Genomic DNA, 16,537 nt, shown 5'->3' on the forward strand with positions numbered 1-16,537 from the left:
TCTGTTCACTTACGTTTAGCTGTTGTTGCTGACAAAAATAACTTTTGTCAATTACAATATTGACTTTTGGGGCAATTAATGTAATTTAAGAAAATGTGCAGAGACCCATCACTTGGACACTTATTTGACCTTGTCACCTGTGCCAAAGTAGATTAGAAAAAATGATAAGTGACAATACAAAAGTAGAAGATAACAGAGCAGGCCAAGTTCTGTTCTGTGAGCGTTTGGTCCAGAAAAGATCAAGATCAACATGTGAGAGAGAGAGAGAGAGAGAGAGAGACAGAGACAGAGACAGAGACAGAGAACCAGACAGATAGATAAAGAGTTTTCCATTTTTTGTTTCCCACAAAAAAACATCTGTGCGAGCTCGAGTGTGTGCAGGTGTATGTTTTAAATGGGAGGGCTGTTTCCTAATAGGCTTATTCTGACGGATTAATTTTGTAGTTGCATCAATTGCATGCTGTGTGATGATACTGCCCACTAGAAACACGTATAGGCTACTGCACGGTTACGCAAGGTGTTCCATAAATTGTGGACTTGGATCGTTTGTTTTGCAATCGCTTCAGCATTCATTTTGTTTTTGCTCTGCGCCAGCCACCACAAATCAGCTGGCTCATGTTTAAAGTCCGCATTCTATGTTAGCGCAAACATCCACCCCATTATGGGACACACAAATGTTGGCATGCATACGGCACATGCAGGCCTTTAAATGAGCAAACATACAGTATTTACCCACTGCGTGCTGCGTCTCACATATATTTCTGATTACCTTGATGTACCGTGCAGCGCTGTGTCGGACACACTTCAGCACCGTGCTGGTGGACAGCTTCTCCAGCGCTCACAGACAAAATGTGGAGATCGCCCGCGCGCCGCTGCACTTACCGCATGCGACCGCTAGGGCGCACCTAGAGCTTCAACGCAAATGCCCTCACATCATAGCCGAATGCGTCAACCACACGGTAACCAGCTAGGGGCATCTCACCAGCACTAACCCCGCCGTGTTCTCGGGGCCTAAAGCAACAGGAGTCCAAGTAGAGGAGTACAGGACGCAGCCTGAAAGATAAAGGTAAGCAGCAGGCACCTTTCAACGTTGCTGAGATGGTTGTTGGTCTCACAGTAGTGATGACTGATGCCAAAAAAAAAATCGTCCTTCGCACAAAGAGGGCCGGGGGAGGTGCGAGCAGTGCTGCCTCGTAAAGCCCCATAATTCTGTCACACACCAGGCTCGCATTTTCACCGAGGAAACGCCTCGAATAACAGCGGATGTGCTTTTTGACACATTGCCACTAACAGGTTGATAATATAATAAGGTTTAGAGGATACCTGCGCTGAGGGTAGTCTCCTTTGGTGAATTTTGGAATAGCGCATTTTCGGGCATGTTATTGCAGATTTGGGTGAGAAAATGCAGGGGGGAAGCCTGAATATTTAACCTTATATCGTGTGTGATGTGTACCTAGCCCTTTTTCATAGACCTTTAAAAATGTCTTGTATTAGATTTTCATTTTCGCTTCTTCGTTGTATGAATTTAATAGATATTTACCAGATTGAATAGCGTATCACATCGCAGTGATAACCTTATCAGAGTATTTGTGGCCTGTGTGATGTAAACATATGCTCTGTATAGTCTACCTGAATTGCAAGTATGTTTAAAATGATATGACAAATAATGTGCTATTAATTAGCACTTAAGTCAGCATTGATTATTTCCTGCATTATTTATAAGGAAGTAATAGCGACTGAATTACAGTAATTGTTCTAATTAAATTACATCATAACAGTTTGCTAATCAATCTGCTCTCTTTACCTTCTCCAGTCATTCAGTTTTATCCAAAGCCATGGGGTCCACACGCCTCGCTTTAGTGCTTTCTGTCACCATGATCCACCTAGTTTCAGGTATGTGTTTTCCTTGCTCTTTTATTCCATCACAAACATGGACTATGCTTTGTTTATCTTACATCTAGATTAAAAAAAATGCAATATCTTCTATCCGTTTGCTTGCCATGTCCTGCTAATTATGTTTGTTTTCATTTATGTTTATTCAAATAACAAAAGCAGTAATTATTCCTGGCTATTTCAGGTATGAGCTTTATGACTCCTGAGCCTGATACACGATGGTACACACCACCAACATCAACCCCAGAGTCTTCCCCGCTGGGTGACCTGATCCATGCTGCCCTGCAGAGTAAGGAATACTTAAGAGAAGCTTCTGCAAGCACAGGTACATTTACACAGGCCTTTATCGCTTTTTTGTCTGAATGCACCTGAAGAACACTACGGGTGACTAATCATTGGAAAGGACACACTTTGAATTCAACTTTTGGACTCTGCAGGTACTACCACCAACCCGACACAGGCTGTGCCTGGGCTTGGGCAGACCGAGTCGACAGCAACAGTCATATCACCAGGGCTACTCACCACAGCTTTAAGCTCCTCTTCTGCTGCCAGCCAGAGAGGATCAAGGAATACCATGTCCTCGCTGCCCATAGAGGAGGAGACAACCACCACCCTGATCACCACAACCACCATAACCACAATGCACATGCCAGGTACCTGCATGCCACCAGTTGGCTTCCCTTGAGTCTGTGTTGTTTATTGATGCCAGGTAACATGGTTCTCTAAAGGCTCAGATTTTGGTGGGGCCAGCAGTGATGACAAATGCCCACTGAATCATTTTGGCTCCCGTTGCGACTTTATTCATTTTTCTTCTCTGCCTCTCTTTGAAGAAAGAGTAACAAGGAGATCTTGACAGACAAGGTAACATGAAACAGTCATAAAATATTAACGACGAAACATCAACAGGCTACTGTACAAGTTACTGGTAAAGAAAGAGCTGTACATGTACTGGTAAGTATCCAGAATTGATTTTAGATTCTTCTTTGCACAGTTTATTCTCAGCATTGGAACATTTCTGTTTGGTAACAAAATTAGTTAAAAAGTGCGGACATGTTTGTCTATGCTTGTGGTCTTATTTCTGCAGGAATAATGTGCTTCCTGTTCTTTCAGGATTCATGCTTTAAATGTTTGGAGGGACACAGAGAACTGAGAGTATACACTGAATCCTGTTGAAGATGACAAAGTGCGCTCCTTCTTTTCTGTTTAAAGTAGTCAGTGAAACCAGCTCTTCTCCTCTATCTCCTCAATAACGTAAAGCATGAAAGCAGATTGGTTTACCAGCCCGAACTGCTGTAAAATGATCCTAGCCAGATGTACAGTATCAGTAATATTTCTTACATAGACATTTGCATCTTTGTTGGTGAGGATAGCTGGTACTGAAAATATATACTGTACACATGCTGTACTCTATACAGCACATTGTGGCCATCCTTTGCCATTAAATCTGGATAATCCAGTATCTAGCCTGCCCTAAAGTGGTCGACTGAATGAACACATGAACTTTATACAATATGCATTTTTCTCATAGCTTATTCTGTGAAGTACACTGATGATTTTAATCCAAGCGAACATCCATATCCCGTATTTTTTTTATTTAGTAATAATCTTTATCAATCACAAAGGACAAGACTGTATGAAGATAACGAGAGACAGATGACTTATACAAATATTTTGATGCCTCAAAACTTGTAAAATATGAAGCATACAAGGGGTATTGGGCTCTGTTTGGCTTCCCAGCTATTTGGTGTCACGCTTCACATTTGCTATTAGTGTTTTCTTTATTCACAGTGTAACATGAAAAGTTCTGTATCAAAAAGAAGTCTAAATACACTCTTTGTCTTTTAGTTATTATAACAACAAACAAATGAAACGTAATCAGCAAGCATGAAAACAACTTATTGACTAAATAGAGCAACCAAGTGAACCCATAAATACTAATATCAGCACTATTGCTGTCATGTCAATATCCGAAGAAGAGAAGCATTAATTTGACAAATCAGTCAGTCAACAATGCCACCATGACCAGAATACTAATAGTGAGTGGTGAAGAACAGAACAGCATCCTTGTCAGAATGGTTGAGTGAAAGTGCATTACGGCATCTCCTTCGGCTGGGGTGCCTGCAGACCTCACTGCAGGTAGATCAGAGCTGTTGCTCATTCTGGTAATGAAATAAAAGACACCATTACTGCAACCGCTACGAATGAGAGCTGAGGAAATTTGATTGAGCACTTACGAGGTGGGTCAGTTTATTTACACCAGATGTGGTTTGAGAAATGTCAGGCCAGATGAATATCGAGGTGTGTGTGTGTGTGTGTGTGTGTGTGTGTGTGTGTGTGTGTGTGTCACTAGTGTGTGGTTCCATTGTTTTCATTGTGTTTTTACTGGGAATTGTCATTTCAACCCACAATGAAACACCCTCTAAGTAGCAGGTAGATATCTAAATATCTCAGGCATGTTTACCGTGTACAAAAAACAGACTGTAAAAACAACAAAATACAGTTTTGCAGGGAATTATGTGCTCAGCTATTTATTGGCTGCTTGACCAGTTGCTGGGCAACCAGCGAAGACTCCAGGAAGTAACTGGTCCCAGTCAAGAAATGGTCCGGCATATAACCCCCGAAACACTGGTTGTACACATTTTTTAGTATTTAAATAAAAAAGATAATCTGTAAATTAGTGTTTTTTAAAGTTCCTGCTCGTCAGATTTGTTTACCTTTTGGCCCCCAGAGGGCAGCTGTTTCCTGTCTTTACACTGTGCTCGACTAATGCTAACCTGCTGCTGGCTCCATATTTACTGCAACAAAATTATTAGCAAATAAACTTAATTCACAGAATGTCCATTTTCATTTACTCCTACTTATGTACATGTTCAGTTAACACTGTCAGCTGAGTTACTTTATGGTACTTTTTAAGATCTGTCATATAAGTGAAACGTGTTAGATTGCTTTTCCGTTCTCTTCCTCTTTCTCTTTTTTTGTTTCTAGTCATTGTTAGCCAAATGGACTGTAAAACCCTTTCCTCTCCAGATGCCATTTGTATTACAAGGGGTCGTCAATAATTTGATTCTACTGAAGCATAGCAGCAGTTTCAGTCATGCGGTCAATACAATTATTTAATGCAGGGCAATCCAATACACCACAGCTTCCCCAGTGTGCTCACTGGTAGGAATTACTTTTCATTTTACCGAACTTAATTGGTGTACTGTTACTGACAACTGCAAACTGCCACTTAGTGATGATATGCCAGGTTATTATTAGTATTGTCCTCAGGTTGTATTGCAACAAGACGAGTCAGAAATGCGCTGCTTCTTGCCCCTTGTCTACGATCAAACATGCGATTATATTGTAGTTCATGGTTTATTTGTTATTGTGACATTAAACATACAAGCCTCACACAAATAATATGTGGATATTTTGGACAAATATTTTTTATCAAATCATAATTTTGATTATTCTCAAATTAGCTGAGCTACTCCACAATCTTTCCCTGAATTAGAGTAAAGTTTTGCTCCACAATATCCAGTCTAAGGGACTGGACCCCAGTCATCTTAACCTAACAAAGCTGCAGACTTTAGTTTACAGTTCTGGCACCTTTTTTTAAACTCCCATTCAAGCACCAGTCCAAACTTAATAGATGCAATTACCGTTTGTTACAACTTTCATAAAACTTCCAAAAAGATCAGAGCAGGGTAACAGAAATGGTATCCCCACATAGCGTTATGTACATGTATTTAATGTATGCTGAACACAAAGGTTTGCTCTGGGAGAATAGATTTAACTTGAGCTCAGTGATATTTCTCTTTATCCATTTGGTAAGTTGATGAGTAGCACAGCAGGGGCTGGGTCCCTGGCTATCCAGCAGTGCACACCTTATTTGGTCTCAAGGATGACCATGATTTGCATTTCTATCCACTGACCTACTTGAAAGAGAGCAATAGCACCAGTTGTGTTTTTCTTTTCTTTTGTCACTTATGTTGAAGGATACACACCCAAGTAGACCAAATAATTACCAAAAAAACTCTTCTATATACGTTATTGTCTGTCTGTATACATTCCTCAGGCATTAAAAGCATTACATGCACACCGCAGTTTTCGTAAGTGGAAAACATTTTTTGTGCCATCAAATAAAACTTTAATCATCAAAACCAACAGAAGAGATTATTATTATTAATCAGCATATTGGAGAAGTTGGTCTGAGCTCTCCTCTCCATAACAAAACTCTCGCTGAGAAGACTTGATATCCCCACGTGAACCCGGCTACATGCATGTTGACTCTGCACAGTGCACCTTCCAAAAGTCCTTTCACTGGCTGTTGAATATCTGTTGGTAAAAAAACAATCGATGATCTCTCATCGCTCAGAAACTGCCAATAAGCGCTTGATCAAAGTTTTTAAACTACATTAACTTAAACTATTGTGAGTCATACTGTTGCTATAAAAATCTACATTTGCTAAAGCTTTCCTAAATGAAGTGAATTTAATTGTTCGAACATTAATTGTATTTCTCAACACATTTTCTTCTCCTGCCCTTTCCCTCTTTTCACAGTACAATGCAATGCAACTTTGTCAGCAATGGAGGACGTTGTCGAGTCACCAGATCCTGCATCATCATCCTCGTCTTTCCCCCCTCTGGAATGCACCTACAGCATTACTGTGTATTCAGGTTATGGTGTGGAAATTCAGGTAATGTGCATTATCTCCTATGAATCCATAATCACTCGTCTTTTCAAATATTACATTTTTTTACTGACGTTTTTACCTTTTGCTGGTGTATTCTGAAAAGGTAAATCATCTATAATTGGCTGTAGAGAAATAAACGTAACAGTAATCACATGGGAGTGCAGTATATTTCTAATTGTAATAATGCAGCAGCAATATGGTCAGTCAGCTACAATGTATTAACTTTAAGCTCATGAGGCCCAAGTGGAATGTTAGTTAGTTGTGGGCGAAACATACACAATTCAAAAGACGGCGACATAATGCCTCTTATTATTAAATTAAATTAAGACCATTTCACAAAGACCGCTATCAATTTATGTTTTTCATTTGTTCATCTTAAAGATGCAATATCATATGTATAATAGGTATGTCATGTCATTACTTCATTTGTTGCTGAATTGTCTGGAAAGTTTATTTATTTAAAAAGAAACAGCTGCCAGAACAGGATGTACGTCAATATTTCCTCTTTTTTCCCGGTAGGTGAGGAAGGTTAACCTTTCTAAGAAAGAGTCTCTGACAATCATGGGGCATGGAGGTTTGGGACCAGAGCTCTTAGCCAATGAGACCCTGATGAGAGAGGGTCAGGTGATTCGCAGTACGACCAATCAGGTGTACATTCACTATCGCAGTCTCCAACAGACCAACCATGGCGTGTTCAGCCTCCACTACCAAGGTAAATTAACCCCTCTGGTTTACTCTCGTGTTGAACAGTAAGATCATTTTACTGATGTTTCCTCTATGTGTAAAGGTTGGAATGAAAACCAGCATACTTGCATATTTAAAAGCATACAAGCACGGCAGATGTGGGGCAAATGGACATACTTCACATGTTCCAACTCTTGACCTTTTAAAGTTTGTAGCTGAGATATTATCCTCTGCGTTTGGCCAAGGAATACTGAGTTCTGTGCTGTGGGTTACGTTCAACATTTAATAGGAATTAAGAAAGCAACAGAGAAAGGTTTTGGTGATTAAACTCATACAATGAGGACCCATGATGATAGCTAATACTGGTATTGGTGAAGAAACTGCTGGTGGAAGAAGGCACCTGCTCGGCTGAGTCACATTATGTCATTATGAAAGGATCACAGAGATCTAAAGATTTAAAGATCAACATCCAACTGATTATTTAATTGAATATGGAGGGAAAGCTGAATAGACAGAGATGCTAGCACAGGGTTGACATTCACTAGTAAAAGTATGTATTGACAATTAGAGAAATTATCCTTTTGGAACTTTAACTTTTTATCTTCCACCAAAGAAAATGTATTCATTTTCCCCTCTGTTTTATCGACATCAACAGCCTTTCTGCTGTCTTGCCCGTTCCCTCTGTCTCCTGAGGGCGGTGGAGTGACAGTGACAGATATCCATCCTGGAGGTCAGGCACACTTCCACTGTGATCCAGGTTTCCAGGTTCGTGGTCATGAGGTGGCTACTTGTGTCAACACAACACAACCACACTGGAGCACTCCGGAGCCACAATGTGTCGGTCAGTAAACTAATGAAGATACAACACTGTCTTTGGTTACAGTGTGATTGTTAAGGTGGTTGATTATGGAAAGTAATATGTGGGGTATTATTTTTCCTTAGCTGTGTCTTGTGGAGGATGGATCCGTAATGCAACAGTAGGCCGGATACTCTCTCCACCCCATCCTTCTGTCAGCAACCACAGTAATGTAAATAACCTGAGCTGTCACTGGTTAATAGAAGCCAAAGAGGGACACAGACTCCACCTACACTTTGAGAGGATTGCACTAGATGAAGAAGATGATAAGTACGTTTGTGTTTCCACTACTACTATTTGTTGATTTATTAAAGCAAACTAAACCAATAAAAAATGTTACATCCCTAAAGCTACCATATTTACACGCACTGGTTCGCTGACCTTTACCTTTCCCTTTTTGCTTTTTTCCATGAAACATTCAGGGTAATACACCGTGCATACTTCTGACAAACTTCTTCTAGCTGAATTTCAACTTTCATGAAGGCATCACAAAAGAAAACGATGAAATTGTTTTGTTTTTTACTGTACTCCAGTGTGACATGCTTATGTGGATTGCCTTTAATCTGCTATCCATGCACATTTATGCAATACTTATTCAGACACTGATCATAACATGTCGTTCTCTTCTGGAGCTTACATCGGGGATCTTTGTGGTTTGTCCCTCTCAGGTTAATTGTGCGCAGTGGAAACAGTTCCCTGTCCACACCGCTCTTTGACTCAGACCTGGATGACGTCCCCGAACGTGGGTTGCTGAGTGAGAGCTCAATACTGTACTTGGAGCTCACAGCTGATTCTTCCTCCATCCCTCTGCTTCTGGCACTGCGATACGAGGGTGAGCAGAGACACTTTGCATATATCGGCCTTACACAAGGTCCTTTCCACAGTCAGCGAAACACAAAGACAGTGTGTCTCTGTACATCCTTCTAACCTCATTATTGTATAATATTTAATACATGAGTCAGTATTCTGCCTGAAATCAAGTTAGATATGATTCATTACCAGAACACAATAATTATAGTATAAATTATATCTAAAGAAGGAATGGGGTTTAATGGGCAGTCTAGAAAACCAAGGCTTTCTTCTCATTGAATTGTTGTGTTAAAGAGGGCCAGAATGAGCTTTGGAGATGCTCACAGCTTTAGCCTTTAACGTCATACACCTGTTTTTTTTCCAGCCAAGAGGGTTTGAGGTTGTGGGTCAACCCTAGTAAAAAGCAACACTCCTCCCTCCTCAATTTACTGGGTGTGGTTGCTTAACTTCGTCGAGCAGTAGAGCAATTAGAAGAATACCCCAACAAATTCTAGGGAATAGGGAGATACTTTTAATACTTTCAAACTACTTTTCTGTACATACATGCACACACTGTGTCTAGTTTCTTTCCTTCTTTGTGTCTTTTTTTCTAGCTTTCGATGATGAACACTGCTGGGAGCCCTACATGCCTCATGGAAATTTCAGCAGCAGTGACATCACATATCAGCTGGGCACCACAGTTACCTTCACCTGCTCTGCAGGCTTTGTCATGGAGCAAGGGTCAGGGACGATTGAGTGTGTCGACCCCAGCAATCCCCACTGGAATGACAGCGAGCCTATGTGCAGAGGTAGGTTTCAGGATTGAGTTCCGGTTGTATTTTGAATAAGTGAATGAAATCGAATGCTTTTTGTTGCTTTAGTCAGAATTACAAACTTTCTTATTTCTTGTCCGTTCTTCTGTTATTTCTGTGCTTCATTTTCATCATTTAATTAAACCTGAATCTTCTACTTATCCAGATTTCCAAAACACACAGAGTTTTGACATGAAGTGAGAGAGTCATTTGTTTCGTTAATTGTATTGTGTTGAGATGGATGCCTGAAGCGACAAGTTGTTGTAGCTTGAAGACTACAGTCACGCTGACTGTGTCATCTGCTGAACTGCTGGCATGCTGTGAAGAGTGAAAGAAACAGAGAGACTGTGGCAGATATAAAACTGGCAGAGACTTTGCACTGGGTCAGACACTGGCTGAAAACACAGGTGCCATTTCTTTCAAGCAAGCGACAGACATTCTGAAAGGCATATGCTGTTTGGTATTGCTGCTTTTACACAGTGATGAAGAGGGAGGTGGATGGTGGGATATCAGTAAGTGCTGTGCAAGGAGAAGAGGTCTGAGTTTTCGTGGCTGTCTTGAGCCTCCATTGTATGGCAGAAGATTGTGTCTCTCAGAGTGGAAACTGTTTAAAAAAACAAGCGATTAGCTGGTGGTTGGGAGCACTTTTATCTTTGATTATAATATTTTGCAGTGTTTATTCTGCTCATATCTGCTGCAAATGAACAGTCGTCACTCCACAACCGATGGCCACTTGTGTGTGTCTGTGTGTGCGTGTGTCTGGCTTCACAGTTTCATGCCTCAGTTTTAATAGGACATGCTTCTATGAGAGCAATTGCTGGCATTGTATGTGAAGTCAGGATCAAACTGAACAGGTTCTCGGAGGCAAAAGGGTTTGCATTTGGCTCCTATCACTGCAATTTGCACCTTAGAGTTGACATCTTCCTAATGACACACTTTCCTAGCAGTTTGTGTTGTATTTCTGCAAGGAAAGGTTGCTTAATGTGAATTAATGACACAATAGTGTCCAAAAAATCAGCTTTCTTTATATTCCTTAATCGTTCAATTGTAAACCATTGTTTTTTCTGCCATATTTTATTCACCGCACCTCGCTTCTTTGTGTGCCCTTTGAAATCATTATCATCTCTCATTGATCTTTTTACTGTGGCTTTATTTATTTTCTTTCCTTTTATTATTAATTCATTTTTCCACACTTACTTTTTGTATTATTTCATCACCCCTTTTATCATTCTCTCTGTCTCACAATTCACGTCCTCACCTCCCTTTCTCTCCTCTCTTCTGCTCTGCAAGCTCTGTGTGGAGGGGAGTTGACTGAGCCGTCAGGTACCATCCTGTCTCCTGATTGGCCCCAGAGCTACTCCAAGGGGCTAGACTGTGTATGGCAGATCCATGGCAACGAAGAGAAACGCATTGAACTGGATGTCCAGATGTGAGTATTGCTAATTTAAGTAGTTGATTATTTAAAGTAACCAACCATGTTTGTGTGTGTCTGCACACACAAACATGCAGTCTGTCAAAAACACTTCACACTTCACAGATGTTGCTTGAAATTTTCCAATAAGATGCCATAGATAGGAGGATATTATATACATGTACTGTAATAATGAAGTGAATTAAGAGCCTTGTATTTCACACACTGCATCAAAGTACTGCATATCATCGTCTTTAATATACAACATTTTGTTTTCATGACACAGTAACAGAAATATTGTTCAATAAATATGCTCACAATGTAATTTATTCCCCCTTAGAGTAATAGGATCAGCACTCATTTCGTTGCCAAATGAATAGCAAAAATCTGTAATAAACAGAAGTCTATTGAACCAGCACCCTGGTGTTAAATTCAACCCATGTGTGCACGACATATATACAGTTTTGTTATTCTATTTTATTCTTCTCATTTAAAGTCTGTTAGCACGTTTACTTTGTGAAAAATGAGAGAAAGGACGATAACGTATTGCAGCTTTACATAACCCTCTGCCTCTCCTGTACTGACTACTGACTACTGAAATGCATCAGGTGGGTGGACCGCTCATCTTAAGAAAAAAAGGAATCAGTCTAAAGTGAAATTTCCCTTTGTTATTCTTATCTTTCCGTCTTAAAGTTTAAATACCCGCCACACTGATGTGCTGACCATTTTTGACGGACGTGATCTCATGTCCCATGTGATCGTACAATACCTGGGGTCCAAAGAGCGTTTCCAGGTTGTGTCTGGGGGCTCAGAAGTCACCATTCAGTTTCAGAGCGATCCAGATGATTCCACTTTCATCCTGAGTCAGGGATTCCTCATTCATTATCGTGGTAAGTACACTTCTGAAGTCACTGCTTTTATGGCTCAATGGGAAAAATGTTGACATTCGGGACATGTGAGGGCTGCGGTTATTGAAGAAGCGATCATGAACAACCTATTTGATTTCTTTCGCTGCTCTCTATCTGTGTGGTGCAGAGGTTGAGCCAAACGACACCTGCCCCACTCTCCCTCAAATTGACTTTGGCTGGATCAGCTCGTCCCACTCCTCTCCCGTGAGAGGCAGTGTGCTGACCTATCAGTGCCAACCGGGGTATGACATCAGTGGCTCTGACATCATCACTTGCCAGTGGGACCTCTCCTGGAGCAGCAGTCCACCTACATGTGTCAAAGGTAAAAGTTGTTAGTTTTATTCTTAGACAAAACACATTCAGGTTTCATCCAGGTTTTTAACTTTTGTCAGAAAACAATGCCGTCATCACCCGTATTTAACTGTATTTGGTGAAGTCTAATAGCAGGATCACGTTAAATGCTGTCCTACGTGTCCCACTTGGTCCCCCACAGTCCAGCAGTGTCCTGACCCAGGAGAGGTGGTAAACGGAGCGCGCTCAGTGCGCCCCGAAACAGGTTTTGCAGTTGGAACAGTCGTTCGTTTCTCCTGTAACCAGGGTTATCAACTGGAAGGTCCCAGCCAAATCTCCTGCCACGGACGAGACACTGGCACCCCCAAATGGAGTGACCGCAGCCCAAAGTGTGTCTGTGAGTCTTTTTCTTTATGATGCTTACTGGTGACCGTTTATAAATTACCTGCAAATACATGACTGTCCTCTGTGTGTGTGTGTGTGTGTGTGTGTGTGTGTGTGTGTGTGTGTGTGTGTGTGTGTGTGTGTGTGTGTGTGTGTGTGTGTGTGTGTGTGTGTGTGTGTGTGTGCTCTGAACAGTGAAATATGACCCATGCCCAAACCCTGGTGTCCCTGACAATGGTTACCAAACCTTGTACAAGCACAGCTACCAGGCAGGAGAAACTCTGCGTTTCTTCTGTTATGAGGGCTACGAACTTATCGGCGAGGTCATTATCAGCTGCGTTCCCGGCCATCCCTCTCAGTGGAACAGCCCTCCGCCCTTTTGCAAAGGTAAAGGTTCATTGTCTCTAGACCTTCTGAAACAGAACAGGAAAATGCTACGAAACATCTAATTCCCTGTGTCCAGATTGTTAATTATGAAGGTATTATTCTCTCTTCTGCCATTATTTTAGTAACAGAACGTAGATCTGAATGAAAACGTGTTGATGAGATCCTGAAGGTGCATTTAGGACCTAATATAATCATTTATTTTACTTCTCTTTCTCTTTTATTCATTTCACACAGTGGCATATGATGATCTTTTGGATGATCACAAATTAGAAGGTAATTTCTTTATGCTTCTCCAATTTGTGATGTGTATACAGTTAAAAAGGTCTTCGACATAATATTTAAAGCCCTTACACATAGGAATTATATAATGTAAGTGTCAACTGGTGTACTACTAAGGTGTAGAGTTTCTTTAGATTTGTCAGCCTCGTTTTTATGTGTTTGACATTTTAGATAAATTGTGAGCAGAAAAACATTACGGTTGATGAAAAAGCTTTTTTTTGTGATGATTATTTTTTGCTGTTTCACAGTGTCCCAGTCATTTGAGCCGTCCCATCAGATCTTGAGTGAGAACATTGCTTTGGCAATAATTCTGCCAATCATCCTGGTCATCCTCCTGATTGGAGGAATCTACATGTACTATACAAAGTAAGTACCCTATGTAACCAACATGACATTTAAAGGAACATTTAGGGGGAGCTATTGGCAGATATTGAATATCATATTAATAAGTATGTTGTCTTTAGTGTATAGTCACCTGAAAATAAGAATTGTTGCGTTTTCGTTACCTTAGAATGAGCCGTTTATATCTACATATGGAACAGGTAGTAGCGGGTCCAGTAGCCCAGAATGGACAAACCAAACACTGGGTCTCGATAGGGTCATTTGCATTTTCATGTTTTCGTGTAGGCCACTGTAGTTCTCCTACACACTTGGCCCTAGGGAGAAGTTTCATTTGGTTGCAATCTGCAACCTAACCACCAGGTGTCCCCAAATTGCACCTTTAAACCTTAAATGATTTGTAAGAATGCTTTTACTTTTCTTCACCTCAGTTCATAATAATGTATAAACTGTAGCCTTTATTCATGTGGTCATATGTAATTGTATTTTCTCACTCACAGCATATGCAGACTAGAATGGAAGCCACTCTTCTGGAAGTCTCTCTCTCACACACACTCCTACAGTCCCATTACAGTCGAGTCCGACTTCAACAACCCTCTTTATGAGGCAGGGGTAAGTAAAAGGCTGATACTTTTCCTGTAATTCATAATTGTTTTTAATTTAAACTTCAGACATTTTTTATGTATGTGTTTTTATCTAAACTAAAGAGTCTGAATTGATTTTTAGTGATTGATTTCTTACTTTGCCCACAGGATACGCGGGAGTATGAAGTATCCATCTAAAGGAGAAAATGTCTTGGTGAGAATTGAAAACCAGAGAAAGATTAAATTCTTTGGGAAGACAAATTCCTTAGTATTATAAGGCCTCACTACCCTTTTATCATTCATTATCTTTCTGTTTTACCATCACTGTATATCTCTGGTTCATCAATTTGTGGAAGTGCTTTATTTTGATTTGTTGAACTGATATAGTGGTCTGCCAAACGTGGGTCCTACTTCACGGTCCAACTTTCTGTATCGCTAGAACTGGTGCCTTATGAAGGGTAAGAAATTGATAACAAAGATCAACTAACAATGGTGGGAGGAATAAGAAGAGAATAGGTGGAAAGGGTAAAGGGAAATTGATTGATTGATTTTTTAAATTCAATTATTATGAGGCCAAAATATTCGAGAACTTGGCAATACTTTATTTGTAACTATCAAAAGTTACAGTCATGAGCATACAGTACTCACTGAATGTTTTTCTGTCATTTCTAGAGTGGCTCATGTTACATTTTACAAAGTGTTACAGTAAAAGGGGAAGAATACTTTAATTTCAATCATGAGAAGCAGTTTAAAATCAACAGTTATTTTTTCTCTTCCTCACTTTGTCTCTCTCTCTCTCTTTGTGAAACACGCACACACACACGCGCACACACACACACACAAATTGAATGTAAATATCTGACTTAATATTGCTTGAGGTTGATATATATACTAAATTATATATAAAAGCCTCATATATACAATTATACATGGTGACGGGAGGTTATATATTTTCATTATATATGTAATGAAAATTCAGTGCCAAAATATAATGTTGAATAATTGAATGTCCCTACGTGTTTCATCTGTTGTTGCAATACTGTTTACAAAGGCAGTTTATTTTATTCTTCGCTGTTTCTGGAGTGCATCGTCACCCAGTGTCACATGACATAAGGTAAAGGTGAGGACATGAATGTCATTATGCTTAGAGCATGCACTGATTGTAAATTATATTGCTTCTGCTCAATCTTGCCATTATCATTATAGTTATTGACAGTTATCATTGTTATCAGATTTGATGTTGTATGCACTATGTTGATGAAAAATTACAAATTTGGCTGCTTGCTGTGATGCATTATGTATTTATTTACAACTGATTGTTTCAACGGTGAATGTAGTCTCATTCTCTGTGCCAAATGAAGGATCCTGGAGACTGTTGCTTTGTAGACTTAATTATTCTCTTATCATCAGTAGCATTTCTTTGCTTCATATATGAATACACTCTTTTGAAGGCAGTCAATTATTTGCTGAATTGGAAATAAAGTTTCTGTTGAATGGTGTAAAAATTGTAAAAATTTGCAATATCTTTTTTTCCAAATAACAACATCTACATCTGTCTGCACACAAAACATGCACTGTATTGATACTAATACAACTCGTCCAATGGAAGAAAAAAAATCACAATGGGAGGGTGATTTTAGAGATCATTTTTTACTTTGCCTTATGCCTATTTTCTTCATGTCTAACAGACAAGGACATTAAATTAAAATACAAAGTGGAGGAAAATACACCAATAATTTGATTTGGAAATGATAATTTATCTTCAAGTATCCATGATAATGTTTGTGTATCATTATTCCAAGTGTTAGCATGATATTAACAAACATTGAAACTTTGATTTTGATTGATTTTGAAAACCATTGTGGATACCCCTAAAGATTAATGAAAGATCAGATTAAACATCTGTGTTATTCACCCTGAAGAGTGTGAAGTTGTTGTTGATCAACAGTGACCAATACAGGATAACAAGCATGATAATTTCACGATCATTTCTGTAAATGGATTTCTGATTGTTTCAGTATGGCCACATTATTTTTATATTTATCGGAAGTGGTCATGCCTGCATCATAGATGTTGACGCTACCGTGACGAATTTAATATTGACATTCCTCCCTGTGACCACTAGATGGCAGTAAACACCTGTGACTCCAGGTACATCCAGGTCAGTCTCATCCCGCTTGGTGCTAAATGAACATTATTTGAAGGATTGAATGATCTCCTCAACAGAAAATGTGGGGATTG

General features: G+C 39.8%; 1 protein-coding gene across 1 annotated transcript; it reads left to right on the top strand.

Moving 5' to 3' along the window:
• The first annotated feature begins 955 nt into the window (after window positions 1–955).
• Window positions 956–15,795, top strand: sez6l2 (seizure related 6 homolog (mouse)-like 2). Its single transcript, XM_076080979.1, has 19 exons — window positions 956–1,066; window positions 1,814–1,893; window positions 2,078–2,218; window positions 2,331–2,546; window positions 6,439–6,575; window positions 7,092–7,284; window positions 7,912–8,097; window positions 8,199–8,382; window positions 8,781–8,944; window positions 9,516–9,710; window positions 11,004–11,142; window positions 11,818–12,014; window positions 12,160–12,354; window positions 12,526–12,720; window positions 12,903–13,094; window positions 13,329–13,367; window positions 13,622–13,739; window positions 14,213–14,324; window positions 14,465–15,795. The coding sequence occupies exons 2-19, from the start codon at window positions 1,836–1,838 to the stop codon at window positions 14,492–14,494; spliced, it is 2,691 nt and encodes an 896-aa protein (XP_075937094.1). The 5' UTR covers window positions 956–1,066; window positions 1,814–1,835; the 3' UTR covers window positions 14,495–15,795.
• The last annotated feature ends 742 nt before the right edge of the window (window positions 15,796–16,537 follow it).

Source organism: Anarhichas minor, unplaced genomic scaffold (genome assembly GCF_050575085.1).
Source record: "Anarhichas minor isolate MPS153535 unplaced genomic scaffold, ASM5057508v1 ptg000007l, whole genome shotgun sequence".
NCBI lineage: Eukaryota > Metazoa > Chordata > Actinopteri > Perciformes > Anarhichadidae > Anarhichas > Anarhichas minor.

Excerpts from the sequence above, each read along its gene's own strand:
- sez6l2 (XM_076080979.1), top strand. The coding sequence starts at position 1,836 with ATGGGGTCCACACGCCTCGCTTTAGTGCTTTCTGTCACCATGATCCAC. Across the intron at positions 11,143-11,817 it reads ATTGAACTGGATGTCCAGAT|TTTAAATACCCGCCACACTG; the intron begins GTGAGTATTGCT and ends TCCGTCTTAAAG. Across the intron at positions 14,325-14,464 it reads ACCCTCTTTATGAGGCAGGG|GATACGCGGGAGTATGAAGT; the intron begins GTAAGTAAAAGG and ends CTTTGCCCACAG.